This window comes from Apis mellifera, linkage group LG3 (assembly GCF_003254395.2).
Source record: "Apis mellifera strain DH4 linkage group LG3, Amel_HAv3.1, whole genome shotgun sequence".
NCBI lineage: Eukaryota > Metazoa > Arthropoda > Insecta > Hymenoptera > Apidae > Apis > Apis mellifera.
In genome coordinates, this window is record NC_037640.1 from 4568419 (window position 1) to 4584951 (window position 16533).

Here is a 16533-nt window from a genome sequence, read left to right on the forward strand (position 1 = left end):
TAATAATAACTCAAATATTGCAAATTTTGAAAAAATAAATTGTATTACTATTGTGATAAATCAATAATATGTATTAATTATATCTTAAATTTTTTCACTGATTAATCTCCTGTAATCTGAGATCAATTATATCATTTTGTATAAAAATTCACAAGTATCTTATTTATAATAGAAAATATAAATGTATATTTTTCATTGATTAAAAAACAATTGTTTTTGGCTAAGCTAAAAGTAGAAAAAATAAGTGTTTAATAAACAATTTAATAAATAGCGAAAATTTTAAGATAGATCAAAAATCATATGTTATGCGTAGATTTCTTGCTATTAACAAAATTAGATCTCTGGGTATCATCCAGAGATTCATTATTGCACTTAACAAATATTTCTTAAACCGTGAAACAAATTTGAAACTTGAAGAAGTAAAATTGATCCAAACATTGTAATTCTTTATTTTTACTATTATTATCTTTAACTCTTATAATTTCAAAATCCAGAAACTTAAAAACTGAAATGAGGTTACTGAATCTCTTATAGATTTTTTAAAACATATATATATATATATATATACAAAATATGTACACAATTTTAAATATAGAAACATTTAAAACTATATTAAAATTATTTTTCAATATTAAAAATATTTAAACAATATTTAAACAATCTGACACAAAAAAGAAATTAATCAAAATATTCAATTGTTGCAAAATTATCTCACTTGAAATTCTAATAATTTATTTTATATCCTTTTATTATTATGATTTACAATTATTCATAATTATTTATAATTATAGTTAACGATAATACCTAACTATTTTTACTTTCATGAAGTTTATAAATAGTTTGTCACAAAAGCGCAGAAAGTATAGAAACTCGTTCGTTCCTCAAAATAATCTTTATGATCACGTTGTACGAATGTTTGTCGCTCCTTCCCTATCCTTTTCTTGCTATTCTAAGGCATTAACACGAATAACTTTGCCGAGTGACCAAAATGTTACCGAACGATTGGAATAATGCCGGAGAGACGTTTGTAATATAACACACATACGCAGATTTATAGATTTTGCGTTGATCTTTTACGTGAAAGAAGTGAATGAGTAAACGTGTATTACGCAATACTCTTGGAAACATTTATTATGGTATAGCAACAACTGGAGGATGTTTGTTTAACTCGAGTTCTAAAAAGATTCGCAGTTGATGATGACGAGAATAAATGAAGACTAAAATACTTTCATTCCAATCGATTTTTCTATTCTACATATATGTATGACTTAAAAGATGATGTATATAATAGATAATCGAATATAATTTATATTAATGTGTACAAATTTTGTATATAAATATAATATTAAAAATATAATAATATATTTTGTAAAAGTTTTACTTTAAATATATTTTTAATAATATTTTAATTCAAATTTCAAATAATAATGAAGATTTTATATATTTACTTTTATATTTACTTCAGTTTATATATATATTCATTTTTATAACATTGAATAGTTATAGAAGAGATATTATCTCTGATGTATCATAACTTTAGATATTTTGTATTTATGTATTAATTAAACACATTATTCTTGATATTTTGTTCTTTTACATCTTATTTTCAGTATTATTTTTTATTAGATGCCAGAATTGTTTTATAATTTCGATTTATTTTCCAATATAACATGTTAATCTGAATTCTAAAAAAATAATTCATCATCATCTGATGGTCATCTATTTTTAGTATCTATAACCAGAAATTCTAAAAATCTTGATGATAAAAAATAATTATTTTCTAAATTGTTTACTTCCTAAATTTCTTTTTATTTTATTCACTATTAATATATTAATAAATATTAGCCAACTACAATATGTATTTTAATAGATACATTGTATAAAAATGATTAAAGTTAGAATACTTACATCATGAAAATAATTGAATACTAACATTATTTTGTCAAAGGCACTTGTGGATTTTTAAAAATTTCAAACAAAAATCCGTGAATTAATTAATTTCACTTAGTTTTATCACCAATTTTAATATTAAATTAAACATTATTGATATTAAAATTATTCTATCAAACTATTCTATGCATCAGGAAACGAAACTATCGAACTATCGAAATAAAACAATGAATCGAAATATCGAAATCGAGGCATCTGAATAATTTGCGAGTCACGATTCCGAGTATCGATATATCGTATCGAGAGCATGGCGCGTAAGTCGCATAGAATCGCAGTGAAGACTTCCTAATTTCCGTATGCGTGAAAACAGGTCAAAGTTATTTTCGCGCGAGGCTTGCCTCCGAAACAGCCGCCAACCTTCTCTGCGATCGAGAAATACACTGGCTAGACCTAGAGTCGGTCATTTAACATTCTGGATCCAGACGCGATCATATTCAGTTGTTTCGCGGAAACGCAAGATCAGAAATCTCGAAAACGCGCCGGACTTTGTTAAATCGTGTAGGATGAATGTGATCAACTGAAAATGGTTCAATGTCGTGTTTAAATAAGAACTGAAACAAAAAATAAAAAATTCTCTTTTTTTCTTGAACGAGAAAAAATTGGGAAGAAGAAGGTAATGGATATATTTTTTAGAGAGATTAATATTATAGTTGAATAGGGATTTGAAAAAGTTGAGAAAGAAAAGTTAAGAAAATATATAAATTAATTTTGTAGTTACATAGAAATTGTAAGATAAATGGAATTTTTGTTTTGACTTGAAAAAATACTGAAATGAAAAAACGAGATATAAAAATAGATTGATATTTTGCTTCAATATGAATTACTAGCAGCAAAATAGAAATTTATTTTTCTATATTTTTTATTTTGAAATAAATAAAAATTATGAAAAAATGAAGTAATAAATAAATTAGAGAATTATATAAAATAAATTAATATTTGGTAATAAATTAATATTGAGTAGAAGTTTCTAATATTGTTATAGAACCTCGCTATAGAATAATGTTTGATTTTGGTTTCAGGCGGCCGGTTGAAGATCCGGAGGATCAAAATGTCAGAGGCGGAAGGTGAGGTCTTCTTTGTGACGAGCTGGTGTCACGATATTCTTTGAATATTTCTGGCCTAGAATTATTCGAATATCGTATGATAGAATAATGAACGATACGTCGACAGGAACTCAGGGAAAAATGTACGATAATCGTGGCTACTGAACGAATCTGAAAAGGCGTTCAAATGATTCCTTTCTTTTTCAAATATATAACATAATTAACGAAACACTATCTCTTATTTTCTTTCATTTCTAAATTCTGATTCTGACCACTTTTTATTTTATCACAATTGAAAGATGCTCTTTGCACGTCATCTCTTTACTAAAATAAAGCATTAAAAAAGAAAATAAAATTAAAATGGAATAAAATGCGTACATCTTCCTGCGATGTAACCATTGCTGTATTGTCTGCTATATTACAAATGTATGATATAAAGAAAATGAAAATATTACTAAACAATATATTATTGATAATTTATACAGATATTAAAAAGAATTAATCAATAAATAAGAAAGTTAATTAATTATTGGCATTTATCATCTCAATGCTTACATTTTGTCAAACATCACTTGAGTAATATTATTTGGCAGTTAATTAATATTAGAATTATCAAACTTGTTAAAATGAAAATTTATAATTACTGAAAATATGCTAGTTTTGGTAAAATTTATTGATGTTTTCATTAATTTCACAATTTATTTTTATTGAAAATCAACTAAAAAGAAACAATTAAATTAGATTAAATAATCTAATTTGATTTCCAATATTTTGATATATATTAAAAAATGATAATTCTAGTGTTAATTAATATATTTAGTAGGATAATGAAATTCAAAAAATATTTGCTACTGTTAGTATTTCTCATGAATGGATGATTCAATTTGACCAAAGTATTTATTAATATTTAATTTTTGAATTTCTATTCTTTCTTTTTAATAAATAATAAATATATTTATTTTCATGAGAAATTAATAATATGATGATTCCATTTAATCATTTATATCTATCTATAATTTAAAACATTTTGAATTTATCAAAGTTCTTAAAAAATTTCATTTACATCCTTTTGGAATTATTATTTTTGTGTTATTGCCAAAGAAATTTCACTTTATAATGAATCACACTGACAGAATATTTAATTCTATTTTCATTCCTGATATTTCTACTTTAATATCTGTGAAATTTTTTCAGATAATCAATCCGTCGTGGAGAACCATGATTTCCAGAGTATCATAGAGGGAGAAAGCAAAAGATCCAACTCTGTACATTACTTAAACACTCATGAGAATATTCCAAAAGAAACTGTAAAAGAATATCCGGAAGAGGCTAAGGAGGAACTATACCAAGAGAAAAAGGAAAAAGAAATATTCGTGGAGAACGAGAGGAAATCGAACGAAGCGGAGAAGAAAGAGGGCACCCAAGCAGGTTCGTGATGCATAGTAATTCAAGGGTAGATGGATCACCTGTTTCGAATCGAATGTATTTAGCTCAACATTCCGCGTTATTAATTGCGTGTGAATTGAAATGCAAAGTAATTTGGAGAATCATTATATCTTCTATTTAATTTAATCCATTATTATTTAGGATTGCGATTTAATTTCATTAATTTCATTCATTTTAATTCTTCTTTTCTCTCGATAATTGTTATCAATGATTGTGACACAGAGACTATTAAAAATGACTGACAATTTAATATAATATAAGTCTATTATAATATAAAGTCTACTGAAATCTGGAATGATGAATTCATAATAATTAATTTCAAAAGATATTTTTAACGAATCGAAGATAATTTCATTAACAAGGGATTAAAAAGCTGGACCAATTCCATCAACGTTGTGTATAAAATCTCTCATTGTGTAATAACGAAGAGGTTGATCCATCTGGCTCCTTATCAAAAAAGTTAAACCACTAAAAAACAAAAATTTAACTCTTTATACACAAGTACCGATCATCTATTATCATCGACCTATATGAATGATCACAACTAGAGAAACTAAGACAATATTTTAAAAAATATTTTGAAATTGTAAGAAATATGCTGGATAGTGTTCAGTTTGAATTAGCCGGCCCCATCCGGCACCGATCTCTTGTCTCGCGGCTTCGTTCACGATTCGTCAAGCCTCTCTCTTCTGGTGGGTAGCCGCGAGGCGTTGAACGAGCGACCGAAAATAAATCCTCGCGGAGAATCCCGTGGCTTTTAAATAAAGCGAGCGCGACTGCCGGTCAAGCCAAGCGGCTCCTCCTCGCGAAAACGCGTTTCAGGCGTTTCTTCTCTCTTCTCTTGCCATGTCTCGAACCAACACATGATTATATTTCACTCTTCATGCATACAACTTTTAACTTCTTACCTCACTGTAAAGAAATTGAAACAAAAAAAAAAAAAACGTTAAAAGAAAACAGAAAACACAAAGACAAAAAAAAAGATAGGAAAAAAAAAAACGAATCAAACGACAAACAAGAAAAATAATAAACTTCCTCTCGTGTGTACCTCATGTGCCGTCTCACAAGTTCTTCTTCAGCTCGTCTGTTGGGTTCAACCCTTGCTTCGTGTCGTTTCTTTTTCAGCGGGTTCGAGCACGGGAACCGTGGACGATAACGACAAAGGCGTCTCGAGACTCGAAGAGAACGCGACGAGAAAAGAAGAGGCCACGAATACGTCGACCACGACAGGTACCACCATCGATGGACGGAACGCGCCAGTCGGTGAGTGGAATTCATTACCGCATCTGGTAGATCGTCTACGCGCGGCGCTCGAGCTTTCCCTAGGAAGTCGTCGCGACGATGAGCCGCCAGCTGTACTCGAGGACTCCGGCATCGATTCTGAAGAGGACTTCCGGATGCGTAATTCGATGGAACAAGCGTTGGGCAACTGCAAAGAGCCGGAATTAAAAAAGGATCTCAAGTTTTTGGAGGATCTGTTGTTATCGGACATACAAACTGCCTTGTCGCGCCTTCGCGAGACCTTGGAGAAGATTGATGTGGCTGCGCTGGCTAAACACGGTGCTGCTTCCGATCCTACAAGTAAATTACAATTGTTAAGACTGGTATCGAGTCTATTGTCCAGACTACAAGTGCCTGAGGAAAAAACTAAAGAGAAAATACCATCGGTATTACCATCGACATCCTTGAGCAGAAGACGAAGAGGAACCAGACATACTATAGGTGTTTCCACGGAAGAATTGGCTAAAGCTAGAAAGTGGTTAGAGGAAGAAAAGAATATCTTACCTTTGGAGGATATTACGTTGGTCACTAAAGAGCAGAAGGAACAGAATGTGCCTGGAAATGGAGTTAATGTGATTAATATGATAGACAAGAAATCAGAAGAGATTCGTGACAAATGCACAAAGGACGCGATCAATCAACGTCAATTGTTAGAGGATAAGAATAAAGAGATCAGAGATAATTGTGCGTTTCGAGAAATACAACAAGTGGATGTTGCAGATAGTAAGAGTAACAGAGATTTAAATATGTATCAGACTCAATATCGAGTTAATAATTATCAAGAAAAAGAAAATAACGAAAATGATGTTGTTGAGGATAGTGAAGAAAAAAGTCGTGTAAGTAAATTAGCGTCTATACTCAAACAGCGTGCTGAGTTATCGGCTTCGGGGAGTGGAAAATATGGTGGTGCTAACAAGTTCAGTGCAAAGAAGTCAAAAATCAAACGTGCAAATACTATTGATATTCCTAGTTACTTAAAGCTTCAAGCGGAAAGTCTTGGTCACGAGACTGCAGGTTGTGTTTCTTTGAGGAAACCGATTAACGTTGGAGACAAGACAACTTTCAACTCGGTTAATGTTATCGTGCCTACATTTCAACCTAAAACGGAGAATGATAGAAAATTTTTAGCTCTGATTAATAAGAACAACGAAGTACCACCAGTTTCCTCAGTTCCATTTAAAACTATTGGACAAACTATGGATATGTCATCGTTGACTAATGAAAATTGGAACAGTAGATTCTCCAATATCAAGACTGCCTTTGATAAATCAACAACTGCAACAGATGAAAGGGAAATTAAACCGTCTTTAAAATTTCGTGCAAATAAAATGTTTCCAAATTCACCTCAAACACAAATTTATTCCAATACTAATCCAAATTATGATCCTCGAATGACGAAGACGGACGCAACTACGGGTTTCAGACACGCGCCATCTTCTCCTTTTCGTAAAATAGAAAAATCAGGATCTCCGTCAAATGTTCCATTGTCGTATCACTGGCCGAAAAATATTCCAATGCCGACAAGCACGTTGAAGGAAAAGGCTAGAATGATGTTCGATCGAGAAACCACACAGCCATCTTCAAAATCCTCTAGAAACTATCCGGAAAAATCTAGTTTCACTCGATCTCCATGGATCGAACATGAGAACAAATCCAATGGCACGGTCACTGAAAACGGTAAATTGGATTATCGATCATTTTGCAAGCAATTCGCTCCATTCGTTGGCAAAACTTTTTCCAACGAATCAAAGAAACTGGAAGAACAACAAGAATTGATTCAACGGGACAGACTTCCTGGAATAGTGGACGGTAAGATTTCCTTTAAAGTAGTACCAGATAAACGTGTTCAAACCTATCAGTATCCTTCGATGGAACGTCGAGTATCTAAGGAGAAGCTTGAAATCATAAAAAGTGGAAAAGAACATGAATATGATGAAGATAGTTTTGCTGATGCCATTCTAAGAGGTAGTTCATCTGTGGCTGTTCAAACTGGAATCGACGAAGATCATCAAAATGAAGAGAGATCGTTCAGAGTAGCGCCTAAAATCTCAAAAAATCAGAATTTAATTTGTAGCAATGTTGCTGTGCAGACTTCCAGCGAATTGAATAAACCAATAATATCAGTAAATGATATGGATACTAGAAAACAATGGACACCTTTGTGTTATGAACAGTCTGATTCTGATCAGACATCTGAAGATCGTCAGAGATTCGTTTTGGATCATAATCAAAATTACCATACTGTATCCAGTGATTCTGAGTTCAATAGTCCTGTAGTGATTCCTGATGTTAATGAACAAAGTTTTAAGGAGATTGTACCTTTTCTGGGAACTCAAAGTTACCAGAAATCAACTGAAAATCCGGTGAAAAATTATCAGACTGAAAATACGAATAATCAAGATTATTCTTCTTCTCTTATTTCTCCTATTTTGTCTGATTACAATCAATCGGATGAAATATTAAATGCACGAGAAGAATGCGAAAATCATAAGAAAACAGATTGGCCTGTAGAAAGTTCTAATTTTCCAAATGATCAAAATATTCAGAATCAGGATATCAGTCCGGAAATTGGAGTGGTTACAAGATATACATGTGCTATTGGAACGGTAGCATCGTCGGTAGATAGTCCTGAACCTCGATCAGAGGAAATAGCAGTGGATTCTAGAGCATCTTCATCTCCATCACCTTCACAATGGTCATGGACTAGATCCAGACCACCAACTAACGAGACTATTGCCTCAGAAGATGAAATTCGTCGACATAACTTATTGCAACAGAGTTTAGTTCGTCGTCTACAAAATGAAATCACTTCTCTAAATGATCAGCCTCAAATTTCTAATTTTGGGCAACATCTGACTATTAATCAGAAAAGTCAATCTCCTAACCTAGGTCAGAGTTACCAGCAAAAGTTTTCTAATCAATCGATGAATTTTGCGACGACTCACCAACAACAAAATCATAACCAACCTATAAACGTATCTCAAAAGAATATTCCGTTTCAACAATCCAATTTTAATAAATCTATACATACCATTCATCAAGAACAGACTTTCAATCAATCTGTAAATTTTGATCGATCTTCAAATTCTCAAAAACCAAATCGATTCATCAAATATCTAACACCTGTTCCTCAGAAGAAACCAGAGACATCTCGAGTACATTCACCAGGTCCAGTGATTGTAAATAGAGTGGGTGCTCTCAGGGAAGCCTACGAACAGACGCCGAACTCTCAAACAAAATCAATTCATAAAGAACGTTCACCTGTTCCAAATGGAATGGCTCCAAATGATTCTAGTGACGAATATTTAGTATCCTGTGCAACGAAACCTTCTAGATCCATAGTATTATCGAAATCAGAATCCTGGCATCAGTTGGCTATTTCTAATCGTTATCCTCGGACTTCTCGTGTAAATGCACCAGCATCACTATCTTCATTTCCGAAACCACCAAAACCAAGATCACCATCTTCTCAAAAATTGAGATCTAAACAATTTGAAGCGTCCTCTATGGCAGATAGTGTGAAGAAAATGGAGGATAAAATTAGACAATACTTCGATCAACCAAGTGATATTATTGAAACAAAGGATTCTATAAAACATAGAAGATCTCCTAGATTTGCAACTAAAGGAATGCTTGAATTATCTCGTAGTCGTACTATGCCTGGTTTGTCCGAAGAAAAATTACATGTTTTAATACCAACACCTCAACAAATGCCATTATTGAATGTAAATACTGCAGACGTTGACAAAGTATTCGATGATTTGTTCGAAGAAGCCACGAGGACTGATAATCAGTAATTATTGATATACTATACTGATTTGAATCATTGTATTCTTCGTTTATATAACACGACTTGTATTCGAGAAATACAAGTTACCATATAGGATTTTTCTATGGTGAGATCTATTATTTTTTGGCCTAGCTAGAAGAACTGTTATATCCCAAGGATTCTTGTTGTCGATAATTGTAATTATCCTTCAATTCCAGAAGAGGTCTCTAGTATCGTGTTTAATCGAAACATTTCATCGATATAAACAATTAGTTCGATTACTTGTGACGCTATGGAGTGTCTTTTAAAAATTAACAAACAGAAAAAAACATCTATAAAAATGATATTATTACATTAATTTAGTAGAGATCAATTAATTAACAGCGTTGTAACATAGAGAAGACAGTGAAACTTTGAAAGTATCAAAAAAAGTGAAGTGAAAACAAAAAAAAAAGTAAATCTTAATAAATAAAAATAAAAAGAGTAAAAAAGTCAGAGTAATTACATAATGAAATAGAGAAGGAGCTCAAAACAGTGGATCTGCGTGGATTTCGACAGAGAGGATCAACTAATATTGAAAGTCGTTCGTTGAGGAGATAAAACTAAATACTAAACTGATTATTGTTCGTGTATCAAGCGTTCTCTCACGGAGAAAGTTTCTTGTTTCATGCCGAAGAAACACCCTGCGTATGCTTTTCACTCTTGTTTGTTTTATATTTCTTTTTTTCTTTTCTTCTCTTTTTTTATTCTTTTTTTAATAAGCTTCGAGTCGCGCTCTATGCGCGAACACGTTTTGTGGACGGACATTCAGAGTCGCTAGAAGATCGTGCCAAAGCCCGAATAAAGCAGTGAGTCACAGCCCTTCTTTGTTGATCCTTTTTTGACGCGCAGTAGCGTGTAGCTTGCACCAGCCGAAATGTGCACGAAGTTTGAAGAGTAGCATATATTAGTACTATACATTATACATCTAAGTACTATAAAATACAGTGAAGGACGCTGTCTGAGTATTCTAAAATTTTACTTTGAAGAATTTTTGTTTTCTCTATTTATTTTCTTCGTTGAATTATTAATAATCAGTTAGTATCAAATTACTATTTCAATTGTTTTACACACTTATTAAAATAATTAGTATTAATATTATAAAAATTTAATTTCAGAAATTTAGATAACGTCCTCTCACCAAACAGGCGACAACACACACAATCTGAAATTGTTTGAAACTAACGAATCTAATTATAATATAATAAGAAAAAATGCATTAAAATTTATTCAAAAGGATCAAACAGTTAATTTCATGAATTAAAAAAAACGAAGACTTAATAATCTTTAATTAGCATAATAGTTTTATTTTATACTCAATGCTTGGATACTTGGCAAAAATGAATAATATGCATTGATTGTTATCTTAGCAATCCAAAAAATGGAGGATATACATATATATATATATATATATTACTAGCCATATGATTGAAATTCATTTTATTAACAACTTACTCGGCTCATTTTTTTCTTTTACTAATCAAATCATAAAAATTATTTTTACACAAATTACAAAAATAAAATCACAAATTACAAAGATCATAATTTCATTAATGGTAAACATAAAATATAAAACAAAAAAAATTGAGACTTATTTAAAAATTATTTAAAAATAATAATTAAATATTAATAATATTAACAATATTAACAATTAAAATAAAAATATTAAAATTTTCAGGAAAAAAACTTTCTTGCTGTTTTTTTATGGAGGAACTTATGATAAACAGCGAATGGTCAATCTTCGATTGACATAGAACCAATTCGTCCTCTATTAATATAGAAATAGCGCACCTTATAGTTATATGTATATTTATTTGGAGATTATAAACACAGAGGAAGAAAGAAAATCAGGAGATGCGCCAGCCAAGTTTCCAAGTTTATTCGCAAAATCAATGAAGAATTATTTCTGATAATTTAATTTTCACACTTTTGCGTTTCATCGAGAAAATACCATTATACTTATTATGAATCTTTACTTTCGTGTGTTTAATACGTATGCATACACATTATGAATATAAATATTTATGTGAACGCGTAAAACGCACGAATTGAATCTATTGCACTTTATCTAAAAGTTTTATTGCTAACGTTTCTCACATGAACACAGAAAACACATTTTAGATTAGGAATCTTTTAGTTTTAGATCTAGCTCCACGTGTTTCTTGCTATTGGAGCGATTTCGTCATCGCCTCGTTGCGACTCGAATCACAAAATCAGAAACGAAAAACAATTTTTAAAATAATGATGTATTATAATAATATATTATTATTTATTGGTTATATTGATTTGAAAGAAAAAAAAGAAACCTCTGATCGAGAAATGGCGACGAGGTTGAGAAACGAAAATTTTTTCTTAATTTTTGAATTTTTTTGTTGAACTTTGCCAAATCCTTCTAATAATTCTCACATACGCAAAGATTTTTATTGACAAATTTTTAATTAGATATAGACAATTAACATTGATAAAATGAGTTTCAATGAAGTTTTACAACGATAGTAATGCTTTCTTGATTTAAATAATTTTATTCGTTTTTCAGCTCGTAAGAAGCCGTTATCACCGTTTGCCAAGTTTCGTGAACTCGACAGACAAAATAGCGCCGCTTCGTCACCTAGGTAATTGAATACTATTTACAAGCGTTGTTTATTTATACAATAGGTATTTTCGCTTTTACTATTGATGAAAGAATCGATATTATTAGACAATGAAAAAGTTTTTTCTATCCAATATTTAAAAAAACTTTTATAAGTATCATTAATTATTTTAATAGTAATTAAATTTAATAGTAATTAATTAATGATACTTATAATAGTACTAAAGTATTTAAAAATATTAAAATTACTAAAATTCAAAATTTAAATTAAAATAATAATTACATCATTTAAATTAACTATCAAATAATACTATTAGATAACAATATACAATATTTATGTTAGTTATGTTAGAAAAAGCATCTTTTTTTTTTCTAAATTGTAAAATAAATATTTTGTTTTAAAAGTCCAAAAAAAAATATATATCTTGTTGTTTAATATAATCTTCTTAACAAAAGGCATCCTCTTTTTTTCTATTTCTTTCTAAGAATATTATGCTATTTATTTAGGCAATAATGACCATTAGGCCATTTGTTATAACATTTTCAAATTTTATTTCATTTTATTATATAACTTTAATAATTAATAGTTAAAAAAACTTACCAATAATTCTATTTATGATTAGATTATCCTCAATCCTCATTATTCATTTATTCTCATCATAAAGATATTCCTTAGATTCAATTTCTATTGTAAATGGTTCGAACAAACAATAACAATTATTTGCCTTCGCCTATATTTTTCTATAATCGCTATTATTAATATATACGTATAAATATCATAAACATTTGCCAATAATTCTAATAATAAATTTTATATTCATAAGCACTTTTCATCTCTTTAAAATTGATGGATTTTTCTTCTATATTTAGTCCTGTAAAGTCACCGGCAACAGAGTTTCGATTCAAGTTTACCGAACCAACAGTGCGGGACAACGCGGTACAAATAAAAGAGCGGCTACTGGCGTGGTGCCGTTCCAAAACCAAAGAATATGAGGTAAATCCGTTTTGTAAATGGAACTTCTCGTGTTCACACATTCATATGTATGTTATTTTACAGAAAAAAGCAGTTCTGAATAAAAAAAAAACGAAAGATAATTATATATTGGTAGCTAGCATCAAAATTGCGCATCAATTATAATATAATTATATTTTTTATTGCAGAATGTACAATTAGATAATTTCTCAACGAGCTGGAACAACGGATTGGCATTTTGCGCTCTGCTTCATCATTTCAGACCAGACGCTTTCGACTTTTACTCGCTACAGCCGGAGAATCGCAGAATGAATTTTGAGTTGGCGTTTAAAAAAGCCGAGTAAGCTTATATAATAAATATTTTCTTATAATATATATATTTCTTCATTTTTCTTTTCAAATCATTTTTTAAACATCCTCTTTTTTTTATAAATCTATAATATAGAATATATATAATAAAAAAGATATAATAAATTTCTAATTAAAATAATTAAGGAAAACATATGAAAGAAAAAGAAAAGATTACTATTAAATAAATAATTATTTTGAATAATTAATTATTTATAATACAATTTAAATATTTTATTTCTCAAAAAATCCTCTAAATTTTCTTTAAAATTCTTCTAATTTATAATTATTTAATAAAATTTTTATTTTTAATAAAATTGAATAGTTGAAAATTTTTTCATAGTGAACTCGCCGGAATCGCACCACTACTTGATGTTGAGGATATGGTGATGATGCGTCGACCAGACTGGAAGTGTGTCTTTACCTATGTGCAATCCATTTATCGTCGCTTTAAAGACGAAGATTAAGAATTGATTTTAACGCTTTTTAATAGCGTTTTCACAATGCACATTTGACCGCCTTACGATTCGTGGAGTCGATCTGCTATTCTTTTGAATAGATATTATCGAAAAATCATATTCTTCAAACATGAGAAGGAAATAAATTTGGAATAAAATTCTAGAGCAAAGAACAATGAAGAAATACAAACTAAAAAAGTATACTTTTGTGCATCTCACATTCAATAATATCAGTTCAGTAACATTTTTATGCAGGATTTTTATGCCAGCCTTTTGATGATAATTTTTAATTATTTTCATTAAAAGATGTGATGCAAATAAAACAGCTTTTTTGAATATATATAATATTGTATTTGATGCGTGAGCAAATCAGTTATTATCAAAATGAAATTTATATTATAATGTTGATGTTTTGAATGAAATTTAAAATCTTCTACACCAAAGATTTGTGAAATAAATATGTGATGCTAAATTCGATTAATATCGTTATTTCTTGTTAATAATAAAATAATACAGATTATAAATTTTTTAATTAGAAGGTATAAAAAAAAATAATTTCAAAAAATATTAAAAAACCAGTTTATTAATTATAATCAAAAATATATTTATATTATATTAGATAGTATTCTGAGTAAATACAACTATATTTGCAGTCATAGTCTTAATTAATTCAGTACATACATACAAATAATCATGAACAATTAAAAAGAAATAACTATATAAAAAAAAATCTTGCATTTCTAGCTTACAAAAGCTTTATTTGAATTTTAATTCAGATTATGCAATCTGTTAATATAAATCTATATATTATCCATTATATTTGGCCTCAAATTAAAGAACATTTAATGTTTGAAAAACCAAGATGTTAAGGCACTAATTGGTATTTGATTGCATAATATTAAATTAAATGGTATCTTCTAGGGAATTATTTATATCATTTCTATCTTCTCCAATCATTTCCTATAAAATAAATTGTATTTAGTTATACAAAAATATTCTAAATGTTAAGTAAAAGATTGCTTATGATTATACCTGTAAAACTTCAACCAGTGCTCTAGATTCATCTAACATTTCTTTATAAATACGATTTTCTTCTTCTAATGTTTCAACACGTTCAGTCAATTCTCTGTTATCTTCTAAAGCATCTTCAAGCGCTATCCGTCGTCTTTCAGCTAATACTTCCCAATAATTTTCACTAGGACCAGCTAATGTAAATGTAAAAAATTATCAAATTAACAATCATATAAAATAATTTTTTTTTATTTTTAACTTTTGTTTTTAACAAAAATATACCTTCAGATGTTAAATCTTCAACTTCAATTTTTATTTTTCCTCCTCTTGCAGTTTGTACAGCTTTATCTTTTAAAACTATTTTCTTACGTTTTGGCTTTTCATCAATTTTTGGTTTTTCTTTCACTTCACTAAATGAAATTTAATTTGAGTAATATATTTACATTTAAATAAAAAATTATAGAATTTATTTACTTTTTTATTGTTTCCTTTGCTGGAAGAGCAGATCTAAGCATTCTCCTTCCACCACCAACTAAATTTTCTTTATCAGTTGCTGCTGGCTGCAAAACGTGCAAAGACTTTCTGACCTTATCCTGCTTCAATAAAGATAAAAATATATGATGTATGATAAAGCATTCACATGCATTGTGTTGCTTGAATCATATATTATATTTTCACTAAGAATGAATAAATTAAAAAAATTAATAAAATTAATTATTAATTATTAATAAAAAAAAAAGATAATTTATGCATTATACAAAATAAAAAAAATCATAATATATTTATATATTAAATTACATACAATTTTAAGCATTTATTGATAAATTTAAAACGACAGTTAATTAACATTCAAAATAAAGAAATAAAAAATTTAACAACACAAAATAATAGTTTAATAAATTAAAATATTTATATTACTTCAAAAGAATAAAATTTCAATATAATCAAAATGTAAGCAATATTTTCATCTTTTATAAAAATTATTGTATTAAAATTTTCATTATTATACTAACCTCAGGAGTAACGGTTTTGGCGGCAGAAACCTTCGTGCCAGGTTTCATGATAATAACCGTTAAAAACGCGAGTCAATAAAATAATTCAGATTATTATTGTAACGCTGAACGTATGTACAAAATATTAAAATGATACTTATATTTTCAGATTATAATTTTTAAAATAGATATAGTTCATAAAAAATAACCTTCATCCTGCGTTTACAACTGTACAATAAACTTCAATATATAGTATACTACTTTCCCGCTTTAAGGCATTATTTCTATTTCAAAAATGTTATTTTTATAACGCAATAATAATTTAAGATTAATGGATAGTTTTTAATTATAATTAGATAATTAATATAAATATATAAATAATATATAAATAAAATTATTTTAATAATTTTCAAAAAAACAGGAAAATTATTTTTTAAAATATTATTAAAATTTAAATAAATATCAGATTTTTATTAAAATATGAATATTAGATATATTTATAAACACTCTAAAATATTGTAAATAAAATTAAAAAAAAAATTTTTTTAAAAATTAATCAGCATAATATATAGTTGTAAAAATCTTAATTTATTTATTTATTTTATCATAAATGAAAATTTAAAATATCAATAA

The 16533-nt window shown here is 28.7% G+C and overlaps 2 protein-coding genes and 1 long non-coding RNA gene across 8 annotated transcripts in view; 1 reads left to right on the forward strand and 2 right to left on the reverse strand.

Moving 5' to 3' along the window:
• Nucleotides 1-13103, forward strand: part of LOC413858 — a 15282-nt gene extending 2179 nt beyond the window's left edge. Inside the window, exons 2-7 of one of the 4 annotated variants that reach the window (XM_006560497.3) lie at nt 2970-3014; nt 4188-4421; nt 5565-9616; nt 9708-10337; nt 12065-12140; nt 12989-13103. In XM_006560497.3, the coding sequence (XP_006560560.2) occupies nt 2970-3014; nt 4188-4421; nt 5565-9517 (4232 nt within the window). In that variant the 3' untranslated portion in view covers nt 9518-9616; nt 9708-10337; nt 12065-12140; nt 12989-13103. Of the gene's footprint in view, nt 1-2237; nt 2564-2969; nt 3015-4187; nt 4422-5564; nt 10338-12064; nt 12141-12988 lie in introns of those variants that run through there. The other 3 variants (XM_006560499.3, XM_026439465.1, XM_006560498.3) reach the window with 3 other exon arrangements.
• On the reverse strand, nt 4428-6429 carry LOC102653989. Its single transcript, XR_001702522.2, has 3 exons — nt 5934-6429; nt 5488-5868; nt 4428-5351 (listed from the first exon to the last, which is right to left on the reverse strand). It is a non-coding gene; the product is annotated as an uncharacterized LOC102653989 (long non-coding RNA).
• A 1359-nt stretch (nt 13104-14462) lies between the features above and the next one.
• LOC410093 (geminin) lies at nt 14463-16140 on the reverse strand. Of its 3 annotated transcripts, none has more exons than XM_006560485.3 (5): nt 15922-16140; nt 15383-15468; nt 15191-15318; nt 14930-15102; nt 14463-14857 (listed from the first exon to the last, which is right to left on the reverse strand). In XM_006560485.3, exons 1-5 carry the CDS (start codon nt 15967-15969, stop codon nt 14801-14803), a joined length of 492 nt encoding a protein of 163 aa, XP_006560548.1. In that variant the 5' UTR covers nt 15970-16140; the 3' UTR covers nt 14463-14800. The 3 variants fall into 3 exon arrangements, with proteins under 3 accessions (XP_006560548.1, XP_006560547.1, XP_393581.3); XM_006560484.3 differs by having other exon boundaries at nt 15383-15504; XM_393581.7 differs by having other exon boundaries at nt 15383-15501; nt 15922-16139.
• Between the last annotated feature and the right edge of the window lie 393 nt (nt 16141-16533).

Bases quoted from the DNA above. Each gene is read 5' to 3' on its own strand.
- LOC410093 (XM_006560484.3), bottom strand. From the start codon at position 15,969: ATGAAACCTGGCACGAAGGTTTCTGCCGCCAAAACCGTTACTCCTGAG. The intron at 15,505-15,921 runs GTTAGTATAATA...TCTTTATTGAAG, and splicing joins CCAAAACCGTTACTCCTGAG to CAGGATAAGGTCAGAAAGTC. The intron at 15,103-15,190 runs GTATATTTTTGT...CATTTACATTAG, and splicing joins TGAAGATTTAACATCTGAAG to CTGGTCCTAGTGAAAATTAT.